At 34.1% G+C, this 19,233-nt stretch overlaps 1 protein-coding gene across 1 annotated transcript; it reads right to left on the minus strand.

Annotated features, from left to right (window-relative positions):
• Positions 1–722: 722 nt before the first annotated feature.
• SAR3 (SUPPRESSOR OF AUXIN RESISTANCE 3) lies at positions 723–9,691 on the minus strand. The gene is made up of 6 exons (XM_086255218.1): positions 9,538–9,691; positions 5,814–8,415; positions 4,500–4,623; positions 3,039–3,190; positions 2,262–2,359; positions 723–1,231 (listed from the first exon to the last, which is right to left on the minus strand). The coding sequence occupies exons 2-6, from the start codon at positions 8,358–8,360 to the stop codon at positions 1,036–1,038; spliced, it is 3,117 nt and encodes a 1,038-aa protein (XP_086111344.1). The 5' UTR covers positions 8,361–8,415; positions 9,538–9,691; the 3' UTR covers positions 723–1,035.
• Between the last annotated feature and the right edge of the window lie 9,542 nt (positions 9,692–19,233).

The following is a 19,233-nucleotide window of genomic DNA, read 5'->3' on the forward strand; positions in this document are numbered from 1 at the left end:
CTTCAAAAGCTAAAGGCCATAGTTGGAGTACGTAATACATTATCCATTAAATACTATCAAAAAATCTTCTGGTCGAGATAGTCCCCAATCCTGGTTACAAAACGAGTTTCACTGATAATATGTCTTAAGTGCTCGATGTTCCAATTATGCAAAAGAGGTTTGCCAACTAGGGTGGTCAGGCAATAAGTAACCAACCTGACTACAACAGTGATCTTGTAAGGGCCATTCCAGTTCAGGTCGAATGAGCTTTCTTTGACGACTCTTCCTCATGATTGCTAGGCTCCTCAGAACCTTGATCCGGCATGACCTGTCTAACGTACAAGATCAAGTCATCTCAAATCTTGTTCAAAAACCAAGCAACAACTCAGTCTCTGGACCCTAATTTGTTTATACCTAGGTTTATTTTAATTTATTATTGAAAAGATTAATCAAATATGAACCGTGACCAACTCAATGCATGAGAAAACTGAGGGAGCTTTGACTAAATACCCAACGCTCGTATACTCATGGACTAGTCTTAGTCATCATGTCATTTGGTTACCACTACTATAGTTTCAATATTTATTAATTTGAGTTTACAACAACAGTTAAATAATGTTTCGTCTATATCCACAACTTAAATAACAACAGATTAAATAAGCTAGATTAAAAATATACATGTTGAAGATCTCTCATGGGCAGAGTCTCGGTACTACTAGACTTGCTAAGTAACAAGATTAAAATAATCTAATTAACAAAAGATTAATCTAATAAAATTTCGACAAAACTTCCACAGGTATTAAGAAATAACCTATAGTGCTCTAAAAATGACCTTAAAACTTCAATAAAACCTAGCCTTCACTACTAGAATCAAAGAACTCGTCGCCACGATCGCGTAGGCGAAAATGGATCGTCGATCGGAGCTCTAAAACTCAAGAAAAACTCAACACAAACAAAATAAAAATATCCTAGCAAGAAACAAACGAACAAAATACAAGTCACGAGTCTACCATGAAAAGCACTCAATTTTTACAAGCCATGCAAAAAGGGGAAAACCTAAGTAGCAATCTCTGAAAGAAAGCATGTAAAGAGAGACACTGCATCTTGCAAATGACTTGAGCGCAGGTCTTCAGGAATGGGAGCACTAAAAACAGTGTCAAAGCAACTTAATTGAGCATCTCGTGTTTGGCCCTCGTCAATTTCTGATAAAAGCAAACTGCATACCTCATCTGCCATCTTCGAATACACTACCCTGTAACACATTGGTAAATGTATGAATTTTATAATTGAACCGCACAAATATACCACCATCCACCAGTAGACAAGACTAAAATGGAGAGGCCCCAACAATACTAAAAACCATAAATAATATATTCACTCAATTGTTTTTCAAATATAAACTATAAACAAAAACAAATAAATAAATTCTTTTCCCCCATAAGTTCTTCCTCATGTAAGTTCTCCACAGTTGCCCACTAGAAAAACCCTTTTTGGTGGTCAAGCTAAGCGACACCAAATAAGCAAGGTTCTTGTTCTTGTTTTTTGTAAGCAATATGCGTAGGGATTCAGTAATGCCATTAGCACCCGATTCTATGTCAATCTAAAGATGTGACATTGGAGGTATATATTGAAGACATAAATCTGTAGAAAGATGGATTTAGAACTACTATGGGTTACAATTGATTTCTTTGTGGCTATTCTTTTTCGGCTATTTTGTTTCATTGGAAAGCAGCTATAGTTTTATGTCTAGTTTTCAGTTCTGTTTGGTTGTTTTTCTGGTTTAATCTGGGTGTTATACTCACTGAGTCACTGGTAGTTTTATGGCTGACAGGTTTTGTTTTCTTTTGTTAGTTTATTGTGGTGGACTATTTGTCCACTGGGCTTTGTAATGTTGCTTTTGTTAGTAGTAAAATTTGTTTAATAACGTAGGAAACAAACTCAGCCCAATGTTATTAGGAACTTTAGCAATTATGCAAAAACTTAGAGGTCATATAATTAATATAACTAAAAATAACAATTTCTTTTCACAAGGAATTGGTCAGTATATTATTAGTGCATTAAAGCTGCATTGTGAAGGAAAAAACCAATGAATGGAAACAATTTAAATCATGCAGCAGCACTGACAGGAAGTCAGAAAAATTGATTAAACTAGTGAATGTTCTGTGGCTACATAAAGGAAAAATAATATATTAGACTGCTAACAAACAAAGTGTCTTAATAAAAATATAAAACACTTAGTTTTTCATCCATGCAAAAGCTGAGCCAAGGATTGTTAAACATACCTCACATCAACTGGTAACCTGACACCCCAAACAGCCAAAGACTGATTTAACTGACCAAGAAACTCTCTACAAGCAGCATTTTTGCTTTCAAGAGAATCCTGCGGTAACAATACACAGTGTCACCACTCATTTGAAACAGAATGACAAAATGACTATTGCAATCTATTTTTTAGTATATGGCATAAATTTGGGCCTATAGTTTAAGATTTTCACTCTCAATTAATTTCACAAATATAATAAATATAAGAAAAGAGAAATATCATCACTTTTTTCAAGCCTTTCTAACACAATAAAGATCCTGTTGCACGGAGTCAATTATGCAAAGATGGAGTAACCTTTAGTAACACGGAGATGGAGCTATATATATATATATAAATATATATTTTAAAAAGAAACATACTTCAACTACCCAGATAGGTACAACAGGAAGAGCAAGAAGTGCATCAGCAACTGGCCCAATATCACCACTCATGTCCCAAATGATGAGTCAGAGATAAAATTGGATAGATGCTGCATATTCATTAAATTATTTTCTGACACCCGGCCAAATGTAGAAAACATAAGCCAAGCCTATCAATATACTATTGGTCAGTACATCGATCAAGTGTTGAAGCCTATACCTTAAATTACTACAAATGGTGACCTAACAACAAAGCAAACCAAGCTTTGGTCTTTTAAACAATGCAGTTGGTAGTTACTATATTGCAGGGTTGATAATGATGCAGATCTACCATATATTCAGACTTACAGCCTTATCATATATGATATGCATCATACCAGTTCGCTCATGTTATTGTTAGCTTCCTCCTGCAATGAACTTCTCATTAGATAGAATGAAATATAAATCCCAGCTCCCAGGTCCCAATTTTCAATTTCTGATTTGTGGTCCTCCATGGAAGTTGCAATCCTCCATATCTCTGAGTGTTCGGCTGCATTTAGAAGAGAAAAAAAGGTTTTACAGATTAATATAAACAAAAGCAATCAGAGTCCACATCTAGTGAAAGATATAATATTAACAGTTTTGGCAACCAAATCATATAACGATACATTGTCCCTAAACGAAGGCAACATCCCTATCTGCTTATGCATTCACTAGGTCCAAAAAACATAACAGTGCACACCAGAAATGATACTACATTATCATGTGAGAATAGTGACAGTTAAGAACTGTTCAAGTAATATACAAGCCTTGTACTTTTTGCCATCCAATATAATTTCTAATATATGTGTAAATTCCTCTTCTTATCCTTTGAGTTGGGACTTTGGGTTCCGAATAAACCCAAATGGTCAAGGTATCTTGCAGTGCATTAGAGTATCTTTTCTTGCTGTCTCCACTATTTTGGATGTAATTTCTTTGCTGGTTTTTATTACTTCAGCTTGCTAGTCAGGATTTGTAGACCAGTGCACACGATGTCCTCTGTATTGTACTCTTTCAATTACTATCACGGAAGTATGTTTCTTATAAAAAAAAAATAATAATTAAAAAAAACACACAAAAATTTGTTTCCAAGAAAGAATGAAATATGCATGTTGATAGAAATATCAGTGGTCTGAATTTACAGAAATATTAATGGATACATCAATCTCAATATCGGTAAACGTCAAAAGAATTGATAAATATTTTCTTAAAAACATGGAAATTTTAAATGAAAATTTATGAATGTAAAAATAATCAATGATGCATCAATTACACTTATAAAATTCATGAAATAATGCAAAAATGAACATTCTATGAAATAGGATGAATAGAGTGCACACTAATGAGAACATTGATAGTATCATCTTAAAACTTCAACACTAAAGTGAAACACATTTTTAGTTTATTAAATTCTTAATCTATGACAACAACTTACATACTCATGTCAATCTTTTGGTTTTTTTTTTTTTTTTTTAAAGAAGAAACCTATTATTATTATTATTATTATTTTTTGGGTTTAGGGCGGGCCTAAGCCCAGAAAAAAGAACAGCTACACAAGGATAGCCCTGGCAGTGACTACATGAGTAGCATCATCAAGAAACCAATCATTAATATAGCAACCAATACAAGGTGGACAAGTTCTCCACCACAGAAGTACAAAAGAAATACAACTCTAGCACACCTTACAAAATAAGCTAACAGCAATCTAACAAGGTGATTTTATTAACAACTCATTTCAATTACATTAAATACCACTGAACCCTAAACTTAGGAAATTAGATTGCGAAACTAGATAGGACATAGAAGTTATTAAATCGTACCTGACAAGAATAATGTGTGAGCAACAGAAGTTATGAAAATAGTATGCGCTCTCTGCCAATTTTCACATTCAAGAAATTGTTCAAGGGCCTTTGAAAGATCCCCATAGTAATTGAAATAGACAGCCTGCAGTCGATGAAAAGAAATTATTCAACCAGCAGAATAGTATGGTCTATAATTGGAAGACTGAATTCCAATTCAGTTTCCAGGACTTTCAGATCGAACCACCCACAAGAGATATTAATGGAGAACACCAGACATCAAAGTTTTAGCTAAGAACCGTTTTATTTTTTTCTAATATTTTATTAGACCAATAAAGTCATTTGAACAAGGAGTCCACAATTGTAGAACAAGTAAAACTCCAGATACACCAAGATCCCCCTCTCGCACAAAGAGACCGCATCAAAACTCAAGGACATTCAACAGAAGACATTACAAAAACTTATAAGACTTATCTATCATCCCAACTGTAAGCATCAACTCACAGCTGCCCCCCAATCTAAATAGACAGTAGAAAAAGATAGTTCCTTAAACTCCCTAGGAACCGAAGCCCAGAGCGAGGACCAAAAACAAATTTTCTCCCATATTTCATCCACTCCCACTCCAACTTTTCAAAAACCCTCCACTCTCATTCCATCCAAATAACCCAGAATACAGCCATCAACATACAACCAAAAGCACTTTTGCTTTCATACCCCTGCGCCCACCTATATGCCTTTCAGATAATAGAGAAAAACAGCTCCTCAGGATAACCCACAGATTTGCCACCCTAAAAGCCTCCACCAGTCCTATGTGACTGGATGGAAGGATTTAAAATGAGGGATTTAGATTTGAGCTTTTAGTGTGAATTGCTTGATTGAAGTTTACAAATAATAATTTCTTATGTTATAAAATCCACAAATAATGTTGATTATTTAAGAAAAAGAGGGATTTCAAATACTCAAGAGAAAAGTGTTACCTGAAATTCCTCATTTTCTGAAATAATCAAATTTATATATGAACTTTATAAACATAAGAAACTAATATTGTTGAAGTCCAATTAAGAAATTTACACTGAAAACTCAAATCCAAAGCTCTCACTTTACAACCATCCAAAAGGACCTGTACAAAATTCCAAATAACACAAAGAGACTGAAAACCAACATAAATTTACTTGAATAAGGGTTTCAAACTAAATATAGTCATCCATTGTTAACAATCTACTAAGCTCAAAATTATTGGAAAATACGATTTATATTCTACGTATGCTAAGACAAAGGGAACCCCAAAGAGGTTTGGTATATATTGAGCCAGAAAAATGCAAAAATATGACATACCATAGCCTCATGAAGCCATGCCCTAGGAATACCCAAGTTCTCAATAAATTGGCGTTGTGATACTTGTGAACTCCAAGATTCACAATATTGGAACAAGATTTCTCGAATAAGATTAGCATGGAGATATGGAAAATCTGCACAGGATGACATGTGAAGAACCACATAGATGGCCCAATGACATTCCCCAAGACACAACAACTGGGAAACAAATCCCATGTCAAGAACATGAAGATCATTAGAACTGATTGCCCCAACTGCTTCCAACACTGCACACTGATGCCAGATCATATGGTAATCAAGTGGATCATGTGTTGATGAGAAGGCACTGAACATGGTTTTAAGAAAGCCAAATTCACTATCTTCATTGGCATGAAGCAGCATAAGATAATATGATATGTCATAACGTTTCTTTGCACTACAATTTACATTGTCTTCTACCAGTCCTTCATCAATGTAAACCGGAACAGGATATGGAGCCTTACCATGATCAAGAAGATGTTGATAATTTTGAAAAACAATGGGCAAGGAAGTGTTAGGTGATAATTGATACCACATCAATAACCCTAGAAACCTCTTCCAATCAACTTTGACATCGTGAAAAGCACTATGGATATTACCAGCAAGTAACTCATAAAGCCTAATCCTGTCTTTCTCAATGAAACTGAAATCCAGCCCATTGATCCTCCAAACATCAAGCTGTCGAGCAATGTCAGAACGATTGACTATGGAACCACCAGCCTGACTTAACATACAAGCCAATCTCACATCTCCCCGGGAAGCAGCCAGTTCCACAGCTGCATCCAGCTGACGCCCACTCAGAAGTAATAATATGTATTCAAGATAACTGGACTCATTCAAGGAGCTTATTTTTTCTTGTACTCGATGGCATACATTCTCTTGCAGCCAATAACTGAAATCTGCCCTCCGAATAAGAGGGAATGCTTCCCGGTCAATTTCTTGAGAAGCTTCCTTCACATCCTGCACCATTTCTTCCTCATTATCAGCACCCAAAGATTTCATTTTCCCACCATTTTCCCTATCAGAAAAAAGAACTTTTATCAATTCCCAAATCATGATTTGGTGTGTCAAAACCAAACGTGCAGAGGAAGATAACCCAGGAACCTCCAGCTGCTTCTCAATAATATCTACATAGCTCCTGCAAATCTCTGAAAGCGTCGTGCGATTAGAGACAAGCTTTTGAAGCCTCAGGTTGAAGGATCCAACTTCAACTTCTTTGGTCTCATGAAATATTCCCTTGTGAAGATTCAACGGAGAATCAATAGCCATGTCAACAAGTTCCTCTCTAACTTTGTTATTTTCATCCCTGACAACATTGTCAATAGCAACCTTCTCTACATTGATTATGGATGACAACATCGTTTGAGAACCCTTACTCCCAATTGGTGTTCCAGCATGGACAAGGATTCCATTTGGGCCCCACCCTACTCGAAATGACCTACCCATTAACAAACCTGCATCAACTATGTTGCGAGAATGATTTCTAGTTACTGGTGTTTCATGCTTGAGATCAAGCTTAAAACCTTCCTTTAATGTCTTCAGAGGCATGGCCTTATTTTCTTGGGCCATTAGAATGGATCCAGGAGAGTTTGAGTCAAAACTACCTTGCTTGTACTCAAGCAATGCTAGTGGGGTTTTTCGTGCTGCTGGTGGAGTCATCCTTTGAGCAGCATTTTGTAAAGGAGATCTTATGTATTCTCTACCAAAGGATTTATTATAATGTGATGGTAATTCATTAAAATCCTCAGCCTCGTCTTCCTCATCAGGAAACATCAGCATTCTCATTTCTTTCATCTTTACGGGGTCAAGCCCAAGATGAGCAGGAAGAGAATGTGAAAGCACAATCCCAGTGTGATCCATTTGGCTTCCATCATCAGCATCAGCAATCTCATCATGGTTCACTTCCACAGGATCTTGAGTTGCAGCATCTACCATTGTAATATCTTCTTCATCATCCTCACTCAATCCAAATCTGCTGAAATGGTGAACAAAGAATTTCCATTCCCTGTTTGATAGATTAAATGAAATAAAGTGAGCTCCTTGCCGCTCCGCAATCTGCCTCAATTTTTTCACAATATTATCCTTCTGTCTCTCATTAATATTTGACGGTCTTGTTTGTAGCACTAAAGTTACTTCAGCAGGCTTGTTAAGGCCCTGGCCAACCAAGGGCTTGCCACTTTCATCTTCATATACAATTACCTCATGCCTGCACAACTTCACAATTTTGTCTAAATCTAAAAACCTAATGTCAGTCTTCCCGGGATACTTGACAGATCCGTAACCAAACCTACCAACCGTAAAGTCCACAACTCGGCTACAATAACCAGGATCCACAAGTTCTTGAGCAGCCAATTCCTTCAAAGACGGCTGCATATAGTAATCAGCTGCTCCTAAAGTTGGTAAGTAGGGTAAGGAACTTTCAGGATGACTAAAAGTCTCACACAACGAATTGTCATTGCTCCAAGAGATCCTTCTTTTTTTGTGTTGACATGAAACTAGTGAATTCGGAGTCCCAGCATGAACCTCCATTCTACAGGTTGTAAATGATGTATTGCCACTTGTATGATAAAGTTTACAACAAGTCCTGACAATGTGAAATACAGCACTATCTTTAATCATAAATATTAAGTAGGAAAAACATATTTAATTATAAACAAAAAAAAATAAAATAAAAAAACCACAATCATGACCCAATAACTCAATCAGATTTAGGGCTGCCCATCGGTCGGTTCGGATCGGTAAAGGGCCTTACCAATTTGAAAACCGACTTTTTCGGTATTCCAATTTCAATGCCGCTTACTGAACCGACTATTTCGGTTTTCGGTATTTTCGATCCTTAAGTATTTCTGTTTTATTTTTGGAATTTTGGTAAAAATTGATCATTAAAAGCAGTAAATAAAATCCTGGCAAAAAAAAAACCAGTAAATAAAATAAATTTATAAAATTAAAAACTAAGCCCTTTCCCAGCACACACACCCATTATATATATATATATATATATGATAATATGACATTAGAGCTCCTGCCATATACCATACTAAAATCTTTCAGAGATCAAAAACCAGCAAGCATATCAGCTATTGAAGATAAATTATAAGATATTCAAAATTAATAGACTTTTGAACCCAGTTTAACTAGAAGTCTAGAACCCAAATAAACTAGAAAAATCCAAAAATTACAAAAACAATAGGAACAAATTATACAATCCAGAAAATAAACTACTACATAAAAACCAGCTTCAAGACCTGAAAATAAACTACAATCCAAGTCTTCAAGACCTGTAGCATATCTTCCCATATCAGCCTCCACAATCTAAAAATAATAGGAAATGTATAAAAACCAGCAAGCATACAAACAATCGACAAACCGACTTTGGTGATTTCCCAAAGCTAAAGTCGGTTATGGTTTGGCCCGACCATAACCATTTGTATTCTTTTATTACTTCAAATGAAGAAAATAAAACAAAGAATTGGGAGGGAAAAAGAGTTTGAGATTGGAAAGCAAAACCCAACTTCTAGAATTATATATAAAAAAGGAAGTAAAAGAGCAAAAACCGAAGAAAGAAAATGAAAAAGAAAATGTTTTGCCACTTCCCAAACACCAAAGAAACCCAGGAATCGTGTAAATTCCCAAAGCCTGCAAAACATAAGAGTGCACACACACTAACCAAGAGAGAAAGGAAGAGGAGAAGAGAAAAAAATTAAACCTGAGTGAGCAATGTATCTAGCGGCAGCGAGAGTGTCGAGGGCGAGATCAACAGCTGAGAAGTGGGGGAGGTCGGGGTTGCTGTCGCCGTCGCCGGTGATGAGAGAAGATGAGAGACTGAGAGCGAAGAAGAAATCGAAGGAGATTGAGATCGAGTTTCACTGTGGCAGCTAAGACCTGAGAGATAGACAGAGGAGTGGGCTTGGGCCTGGACCTGGTATTTTTTTCCCGCACAAAATCACAATTCACACACACACAGTCCAATGTGCAAAGGCCCACAATTTTACTAATAGTCAGTTGTATGGGTCGGGTCGGGTGGTGCGAACCAACTTTCACCTATTTTCAAAACCGACTTCAACGAGTCGGTTGGTACCAACCAAATCGACTACTGTAAATCAGTTTTCGGTTGCAACCGACTCCAAAAAAAGAAAAATTAGAGAAAAAAGACTCTAACATATGTGTCAAAATCAGAACTCATGCTTCAAGAGTGCATCTATCAGAACTATTAGTTCACTTAAGCGTCAAATGAGGTTATTCCGTCAAAATTCGTCCGTTAAAATTAATGGAATTGACATTTTTCACTATTAAAATATCTATAAAAATAAAATTAAAAGAAGAAAATTAATAAAAAATAAAAAACAAACTAAAAGAGGAAAAAATAAAATTAAACTAAAAGAAGAAAAAAAATTAAAAAAAAAAGAAAAATATTACAAACAAACTGAAAAAAGACAAAACGAGGGAGGAAGAGGGAGGAGAGAGAAGCAAAACGAGGCCAAAATCGACGGCCAAATGGGGAGGATAGAAAAGAGAGAAAATGGGGGGTGGCTATGGTTTTTTTGAAAAAAATGAGGGGGTTAGAATTGAAATTTTTCTATTTATAAAACACAAAATTTTGAAAATTACAAAAATACCCTTGAATAAAAATGCCCGTAACTTTTGAATCGTAATTCCGATTTACGCACGATTTGCGTGTATATGCTCGTAGAGCTGAGTACTACCCACCATGCCAAAATCAAAGTCAAAATCCAAATATTTAAATTTGGTCAAAAATCAGGTCAAACTTTGAAGAGATAATTTTAACAAAAGGACTCTTACTATACCCTTAGTCGTAGTTGAGGATGCGACATTCACTTTGTTTCAATTAAGAATCTCAAACTTTCTATTTAGCTCAATTAAGGATTTTAGATCAAACATACTAATTTTGAGGGGTAAAAACGTCTTTTTACTTAAAAAATTATTAAAAACTAATTATAAAAAATTATAAAAAATAAAAAATAATCATAAAAAAAATAGGTTACAAAATAAAACTAAAAAAAATAACTATCCAGCTCCTCCATACCTCCCCCCCCCCCCCCCAACCCCAACCCCAACCCCAACCCCAACCCACCTCCTCTCCCTCACCCAGCCTTGCCCCGCCCCAAGAAGCCCTGCCCGGCCTAGCCTCGCCCAGCCCAGCCTCTCCCCCAGACTAGCTCCCCCCCACACCCTCCATCTTCCCCCTTCCCCTCATCCCCGACCCACCTCTCCCCTTTACCCAGACCCCACCTCAAGCCCTCGCTACCCCACCCCCACACCTCATTTCCCCACCCAGCGCCAACCCACCCCCTACCCCTCACCCAAGCCTGACCCACCCCTCTGTTAGAAATAATAGCTTGGGATTAATCATAATAATTATTATTATAGAAAGCGCAGTATAAAGAATACATTAAAAAATTTTTATCAAACCCAATACCTAAGATATGATCATATGCATATATGGAATTCAAAACAACGAACAATAATAAAGACATACCTTCTTTTGTTCGTCGACAGAGCTATTCTTGTCCATGGTGGTTTCTTCTACTCTCTTAATTCACCAAAGCACCACAAGTGTCGTGACTCTAAGAAATAGTCCACAAAGAAGTGATCAAACAAGGTAGATGAGAGCGATGATTGGGAGTGCTAGCTTCCTTCAACTCTCTTTTCTCTCTATGGTTGGCTACCCTAGGTGGGTTTTCTCTCTGTTTTCTACTCTTTCACAAACACACAGCAAGTGAAAGAATGTACTCTCAAAGTCTGAACCTTATGTGGACTCTCACACGTTAACTGATGATAAATAACCTTTATTTATACTGTCAATAGGAAACTAATTTTTCCTAAAATCCATAGGGGTGGCCGGGCATATATGGGGGAGTGGGTTGTTGGGATATTTTATTTATTTTACTTTTATCCAAAATAAATTACCAAGTCAAACTTGGTTGATCAGACTTAGGTTGATGATTTTATCCAAACCATTTACTAAGTCAAATATCCATAATATATATACCTATATGCATATATATTTATAATTAATAATTTCATAATATATATATCTCATATTTATTATTATGGGTTTTGCTTAAATTCAACTCACTTGGGCTTTGGGCATTTCTTAGGTCCGACCCAAATATCAATTATAATTACAAGCTCAAATCCAATTTGAACTTAAATTAATTATTCTCAATAATTAATTTCCAACCCAATAATTAATTAATCTCATCAATTAATTATATCTTCCATCTACCGTTCTATTGCTTGGTCATCAACCTTATATAGAGTGTAACCTCTTAAGTTCTAATTCTTTTGACAGTGGAATATATCGTTTTCCATTAAAAACACTTCTAAAATAAGAATAATTAATAAATAATATTTATTAATTAATTCTTCATTCCACAAGTCATGAGTGACGCCTAGCAGAATATCATAACTACCCAGAACAATCAAAAAGTTGGTGAACCTATTCAATTATTATCGAATCGTAATATATCATTTTATCATACAATAACCCGAACATAAACAATAGGGCATAGATAACTCTTTGTCAATCCCCTGTAAATGTTCTTATGTCTAGACATCTTCTAACAGATGTTGTCCAATCTATATAATTTGAGAAAACTCATTTCTCAATTTATAATGCAATGCTCTTGTCAGAGTTTCCAGGACAACTATCATAGAATGTCACATACGTTATTCGCCTTCTTTACGAAAGGTGACAAATTCCTTATTGTACGACTATGATCCTTCGTACATGAATCACTAGACCCAAGTCATTCGCACTCCAAGTCCGTTAGTTGGGTATGGGTACATTGTATAGTCAAAGTCTAGCCACGCATGCACAAGGTGACCCATAGTGTCTCAGATCAAAGGATTCTTTATGATGCTATAATTAAATATTCTTGTTTGATATGTCGTAAAACTCCATACAAGAAATCATTTTAACAGTCACGTTCAGTGAACTTAATCTCTGATTAAGCACCCACTTGTTTATCATAGTGTCAACCTACACGAATGATTTGAGACTCATCATCCACCCAAAAAGGTGCTAATATAACAAATGTTAATATAGAATCACATGTGTCCGATATGTGATCCATTAATCAGGAACGTCTTTAGGAAATAAGAACTAAGGAGTAAAGGTCTCACCTATTCTACTCACAAGAATACTCTCTCCGTATTTTAATATTCATGGACATTTAGTTTTGTGGATTTTTTTTAGTTTCATTTAGTTTTTTTTTTTAAATAATTATTTTAGTCTTTTATAATAATTATTTTGGCAAATAGACGTTTTTGCCCCTCAAAATTTGTATTTTTTATGAAAATTCCTTAATTGAGCCAAACAGAAAGTTTGGAATCCTTAATTGGAACAAAGTAAATGTGCTATCCTCAACTACGATTAGGGGTATACTTAGAATCCTTTTGCTAAAATGATCCCAACTTTAAAATAAAACAACAATAATTAAAAAATCATCCCAAAACTTTACTTCTTAAAATCTCAAAATAAAATTTGAGAAATTTACGAGGTCTCACACCACCTGTTTTCTACTCAAATAATGCTAGTTGTCCCACATTTTTTTTCCCACATTTATATCTCACTTGATGTGTCATTACTTTACTGGAATGGTATTTCCTGTTTCTTTTTTAGGTTTTATTTTTTAATTTTTAGTGTCCAATATATGAATGTCATGTAAGATGGTATGAAATTATGGTATAAAAATGTGGTAAGTGTAGCATTACTGTTTCTACTCACCCATTTTGCTCCACTTTTTTCCACTTGGGTCCCACCATTTTCTTGGCACAAAAATTTAGCAAATGCTATTTTAGCTTTAGCAATAGCCTTAGCATTAAGAGCATGTACAATGGCTTTTTGCTATATATTATGTTATATGCAAGGGTTTAAATTTCGATTTTTAAGGGTTCCGAAATTTTAACACTAATTCGACCAAATTTCGAAAAATTTCGCCGAAATTTCGAAAAATTTCGCCGAAATTTCGCTAAATACCCAGCTGAAGCCAGTGAGGGATTAAGGAAGGAAGAGGAGACCAGAGGAAGAGAGGGGAGAAAGAGGCGAGCTGGCCTCATCGCCGACCGTCGCCGAAGGCAGTAGATCGAAGAGAGAGAAGAGATCGGCGTGGGTCTGGTGGCTGGGCATGCAGTGGGAAAGAAGAAAGATAATGGGTTTGGTGGCTGGGTAGTGGCAAAGAAGAAAGAGAAGGAAAAAAGATGAAGTCACGGGAAGAAAGAAGAAAAGAAGGAAAGGAAGGAAAGAAAAGAAAAAGAAAAGAAAAGAAAGAAAAGAAAAAGAAAAGAAAAGAAAGAAAAAGGAAAAGAAAAGAAAAAGAAAAGAAAAGAAAGAAAAGAAAAAAAGAAAAGAAAAAAAAGAAAAAAAAAAAGGAAAAAAAAAGTTTAGAATTGGTTGAGGACTTGAGGTTTGGGGTCTTTGTGTAATTAGAAAGAAAAAAAAATTTGGGATTTCGTTTAATTGTTTTTAAAGTTTAAATCCTATTACATTTTTATATAAAAATAATTAAAAATATCTTAAAGAGCCTAAACTTTAATATCTTATACCATATCTTAAAGAATATAGAATACACATTATAAAATATATAAAATTTAGTGTATATATTATAGAGTATATAAGATTTAGTATATAGATTATATATGATTTAGTGTATAAATTATAGAGTATAAAGAATATAATAATTTTATTTATTCATTATATTAATTTTATTTACTAGTATTTGCCTCCAGCGCGCATTATATTCATTACATATCACATGAAACCTACCATATAATTTGGTTTTTTCAATGTTTTTTTATCAATGTAGTAGATAATATGTTAAATAAACATATGGTAAAGTTTCATTCAAAATTTCCGTATTTTGATAACAATTTCCGTCGTTTCCGTCGAATTTTTGTCGAAATTTAAAAATCTTCGAAATTTCCGTCAAAATTTCCTCGAAACCCGAAATTTTATTCCTTGGTTATATGCAATATTTAGCTTGACTTTTAGCTTTTAGCATTTAGCAATAGCTTTTGAGCTTTTTGCTGCAATGGCAAAAATGCTATAGCTATATGTTAGTATATTTATATTCTAATATATTCATATATATCTTTATAAATTAAATTTAATATATTAAATTATTTTAATAATTATATCATTGTAAATATTTTAATGAGATCTTTAATATGAGCCTAATATTAAATATTATTATTTTAATACCCAAATTAATATTTTATTATTTTTCATGTTAAAGTCAAATTAACATTCTAACATTTTAATAAATGGCCAATCAAGCCATGACAGCTGCACCATCTTTAATTCTTCATGCCTTTTGCTGCAAACTTTTCCTTTCCCACGTGAATACCATTTTCCTTCTCTCTCCTTGAGACCCATCACTTTTTCAACCAATCACTTCTCTTTCACTTGGTTTTTTTATTCTTTCTTTACCCATATTTTTTAGCTGGTAGACCCACTTTTTTTTTTGAGTTCCTCAATAGCAATTGCTAAATTTTTTATTTTTTGCTATATATAGTGAAAAATTTAGCAATAATATAGCAAATGCTAAATTTAGCTATGTCATTGTAGTGAGCATTTTATCAATTCTGCTATATTTAGCCATTGTACATGCTCTAATGTAGCTTGATTTTTGAAGAAAATTGTTAAGTTTAGCTATAGCTATAGCTTTTAGCACTAACATTGTAATGCTCTAAAGTAGCTAACCGGATAACTAATATGTTGGAAAATGATTTTGGGAAGAAATAAGCTAATATAGCTAGGGAGAAGCAGATAGCTAAGTTGTTGGAGATGCTCTAACTAGTTTAATTAAAAACCTTATACTAAAACTATATACATTACTTATTTACATATGTTTTAATTGATGTGTTTAATAATTTATATAATAGATTTCATATAAAAACTAATTAAAAATATCCAAAACCCTCTAAACCTTATACCCTATACTCTAAATCATATATCATATACCTTATACTAGTATACTCTATACCATATCACCATATATATTAGTATACTCTAAATCCTATACTAGTATACTCTATACCATATACTAGTATACTATATACCCTATACCATATACCTTATAACTATAATAGTTTTAGTATATATAGTTTATAGTTTATATTTTATACTTTAATTCTACTATATATTATACAAACACTACAAGAGAAAATAGCAATTTCGTCATGATCTGATGACAGCAGCAATTTGCAAAGTAGAAATTATGCAACAACATAACCGATGTTGCAAAGATTAGAAAACTTTGCGACGACAAACTATGGCCATCGTACAATCTTTCACCACAGGTTACTTATGTCGTTGTCACTATTGTCAAAGTATAAGAATTAATAAGGAATTAGTTGATACCATGGTGAACTAGGTTGCCTAATGATGAATTTTGTCTCTGTTGTCTTATTGCGATTGTCTTCTACCAAGTTTTGAACTTTTGGCTGCTCAATTCATCATGATAAATCAACTGTAATTTGGTTTTATCTTTTACACATGGCTCACTTCTTCATGCTCCAAAACACTTTTTTTTTTCTTTTAAATAATGATTAAATTTAAATGGAAGAACAACCCTTTAGGCTTTAAACAAATAATAAAAGAGATTAATTCCTCAAAATTCTTGCATGTTTTATAAACTATAAATTAAATTATTGTATAATTCACATATTTTTTTCTTTTAGTTTCAAAGGACCTTGGCCATGTGGTGATAAGTTCATGCTCTATAACTCTTAATTAGTTGACCAGAATGGTTTACTACTAGTTGACTAGTAATTAGCGATTGGTTAGTGATAAATTGTTCTTATTTTTTTGATTGTACTGTTTAGCAATTTTTAATGATTGTATAGTGATGTTTTTATCTAATTCTTCTCACATTTGTTCATTTGAATGTAGAGTGTGCATCCTCTAAATGGTAAGAGGTACGAGAAGATAGTATGAGACACTAACACTAGTTAATAATCGATAGATACTCGTTTGATTTCCTTTAATTATCATGTTGATGTATTTGGTGACCTTAATGTTGGACTTGTCCTGGTATCTTGTTGGTTTATGGATGTGGAAAGAATTATTGTTGGATATGAAACATTTAAGTATTAGTTTGTGAATATAAATGTATTGAAGGATAAAAATTACTACTGCATGGAGTAAAATGCAAATTATCATGTAGTATTCATTAGTTTTTTTTCAAAATCAAAAAAATCTTTTGCGACAGCAAAATCCCCGTTGCAAGAAAATGTGACGAAGCAACGGTCAGCCTTTGTGACGGCTGTGTGTCGTGGCACAATTGTCTACAACGGTTGTTTGTTGTCGCAAAAACATTTGCCTCGCCACCATTCGCAAAGCCTCTCATGCCGTTGCAAAAGCCACTTTGTGACGACAAAGTCAAAAATTTTTGTGACAAATAGCCGTTGCAAATGTAATTTTTTCTTGTACTGAAACTATATAATAATTAAATAGAAAATGTTGGCAAAACAACCTGGTTGTAGACATTCTTTGCTTAGATCCCCAACCAAATAGATCAACAAGCTAACACAAGGGATTTAAAGCTAAATTATTAATCAAAACTTAATTTAATTAACTTAACCAAGTTTAAGGTTCTTACCAGAATACCTTACTTTCAATACAAGTCGAAAATTCGGCAGAATATTTGATTGTTATGTTCCGAGTGCAAAATCCTTAATGGGCACCTTATGGAACAACCCAATCAAATATTTAAGTAGGAACTTCTTTAAAATGATACTTATTCTAAAGAAAATTTTTAAACCAAAGGCTCCTAACAAGTGGTTTGTCTCAGAATGGTAGAATTGGAATTGTCCCAATATGGTATATTTTCACAATTCTAGAAAGAAAGAGTTTTAGAGAGAGATGCTCTTAACTCTCCAAAACCCAACTGAGAAATTATGAAGGAAATGGGAGGGGTGGCCTCCTATTTATAGAGGAATGTGTGGGAATGGATGGTTGAGATCATCTCTTGAAAATGGGTTACAATCAAGGGTTGAGATTTGTCCAAAAAAATGCAATCCAAAGGCTAGATTCAAACTGGGTCATTCGCTACCCGTCGGGTTAACGTGCAGGTTTTATGTGAGTGTAAATGGATTAGATCCGTGGGTAAATGGGTGGAGAAAATAAGATAGAAAGGTGGGTTGAGGCAAGAGAGAAAATGAGTCGGGCATATGACTTGTTTCTAGGATACGCGAATCCTGGGTCTAGTCCACGGGTTAAACAACATCCAAATGATGTTGTTTTGGCTTGCGTCTGTTCGCATTAGCATCCGCGTGGGCGCTCCGTCAGCGATTCCAGCCAACCGTGTCTCGCCATGTGATTTCTGTCAGTCCAGTAAGCATTTTCAAATTCTTTTTTTGGCCATACACTTTCGAATTTTCTATTTTCAAAAAATCCTCCAAACTTAAATAATTCACCAAAAATACATCTGAGCTTTGAAATATCACCCAAAAAATTCTACGGACATGTATGACTGATTACTATTAAACTAAAGCCTCAAACAAATATTTTAACTTCTAGAATTTTTATGAAAATTTTAACTTCCCAAAATTTAATTTCAAAAAATCAAATAATAACTCTAACTTCAAAAATTCATAATTCCTTCTTCTGAATTTTGATTTTCACCAACTAAACGTCATTGTTCTCGGAAAATCAAGCACTATACAATCATAGTCTCACCTTAACTATTTGACTTTGGAAAAATTGGTCAAAGCTAAAGAATAAATTCTGGAATAAGTCAGGAAAATTCTAATAATTACAAGGCAAAAATAATTGGGCAAAAATAAATAAGAAAAAATTTAGTTTTACGACAATTTGAGCCTTCATGCATGATCTAATGGGCCAGATCATGCCACATGGTGGGATCTGGTGGTTTTCCAATTTATTTATTTATGATATTCTACCAATTTTGAAAATTCTACAAAAATAGCTCGAGACTCTAAAAAATTTCCCAAAAATTCATACGAACTCATGTTGACTAGTACTATTTATCTATGGGTCAAAACATCAATTTGACTTCCTAAAGTTTTTATAAAATTCCAAATGCTTTAACTAATTTCTAGAAAATTAAAATAACCTTTAAAAATTAGCAAAATTTTGGAAATTCATAAAATAATTTTCCAAACTCCGAAAAATACGAGGGTGGTACTGGTTGGTTAGTAATGGTGAGTACTACATTCCCGTGGTCTTGCCTTGGTCAATAAATCACTTTTGTTGAACTCCAAAATTCAACACCAAAGAGTAAAAAAATTAAATTTTCTATCCAATAATTCAAGAAAAAATGTAGAATATCCAAAACAATTCCCTAAATAAATTTGGAAAATTTCCAAGTATCACATGAGTTTTATTTTAAAATTTTGATTTAACTCAATAATCTTT

This window comes from Dryas octopetala, chromosome 8, assembly GCF_963921425.1.
Source record: "Dryas octopetala chromosome 8, drDryOcto1.1, whole genome shotgun sequence".
Taxonomy (NCBI): Eukaryota; Viridiplantae; Streptophyta; class Magnoliopsida; order Rosales; family Rosaceae; genus Dryas; species Dryas octopetala.

Bases quoted from the DNA above. Each gene is read 5' to 3' on its own strand.
- SAR3 (XM_086255218.1), bottom strand. From the start codon at position 8,360: ATGGAGGTTCATGCTGGGACTCCGAATTCACTAGTTTCATGTCAACAC. The intron at 4,624-5,813 runs GTATGTCATATT...CATCGACTGCAG, and splicing joins CATGGCTTCATGAGGCTATG to GCTGTCTATTTCAATTACTA. The intron at 1,232-2,261 runs GTATGTTTAACA...AATGTGTTACAG, and splicing joins AGGTTACCAGTTGATGTGAG to GGTAGTGTATTCGAAGATGG.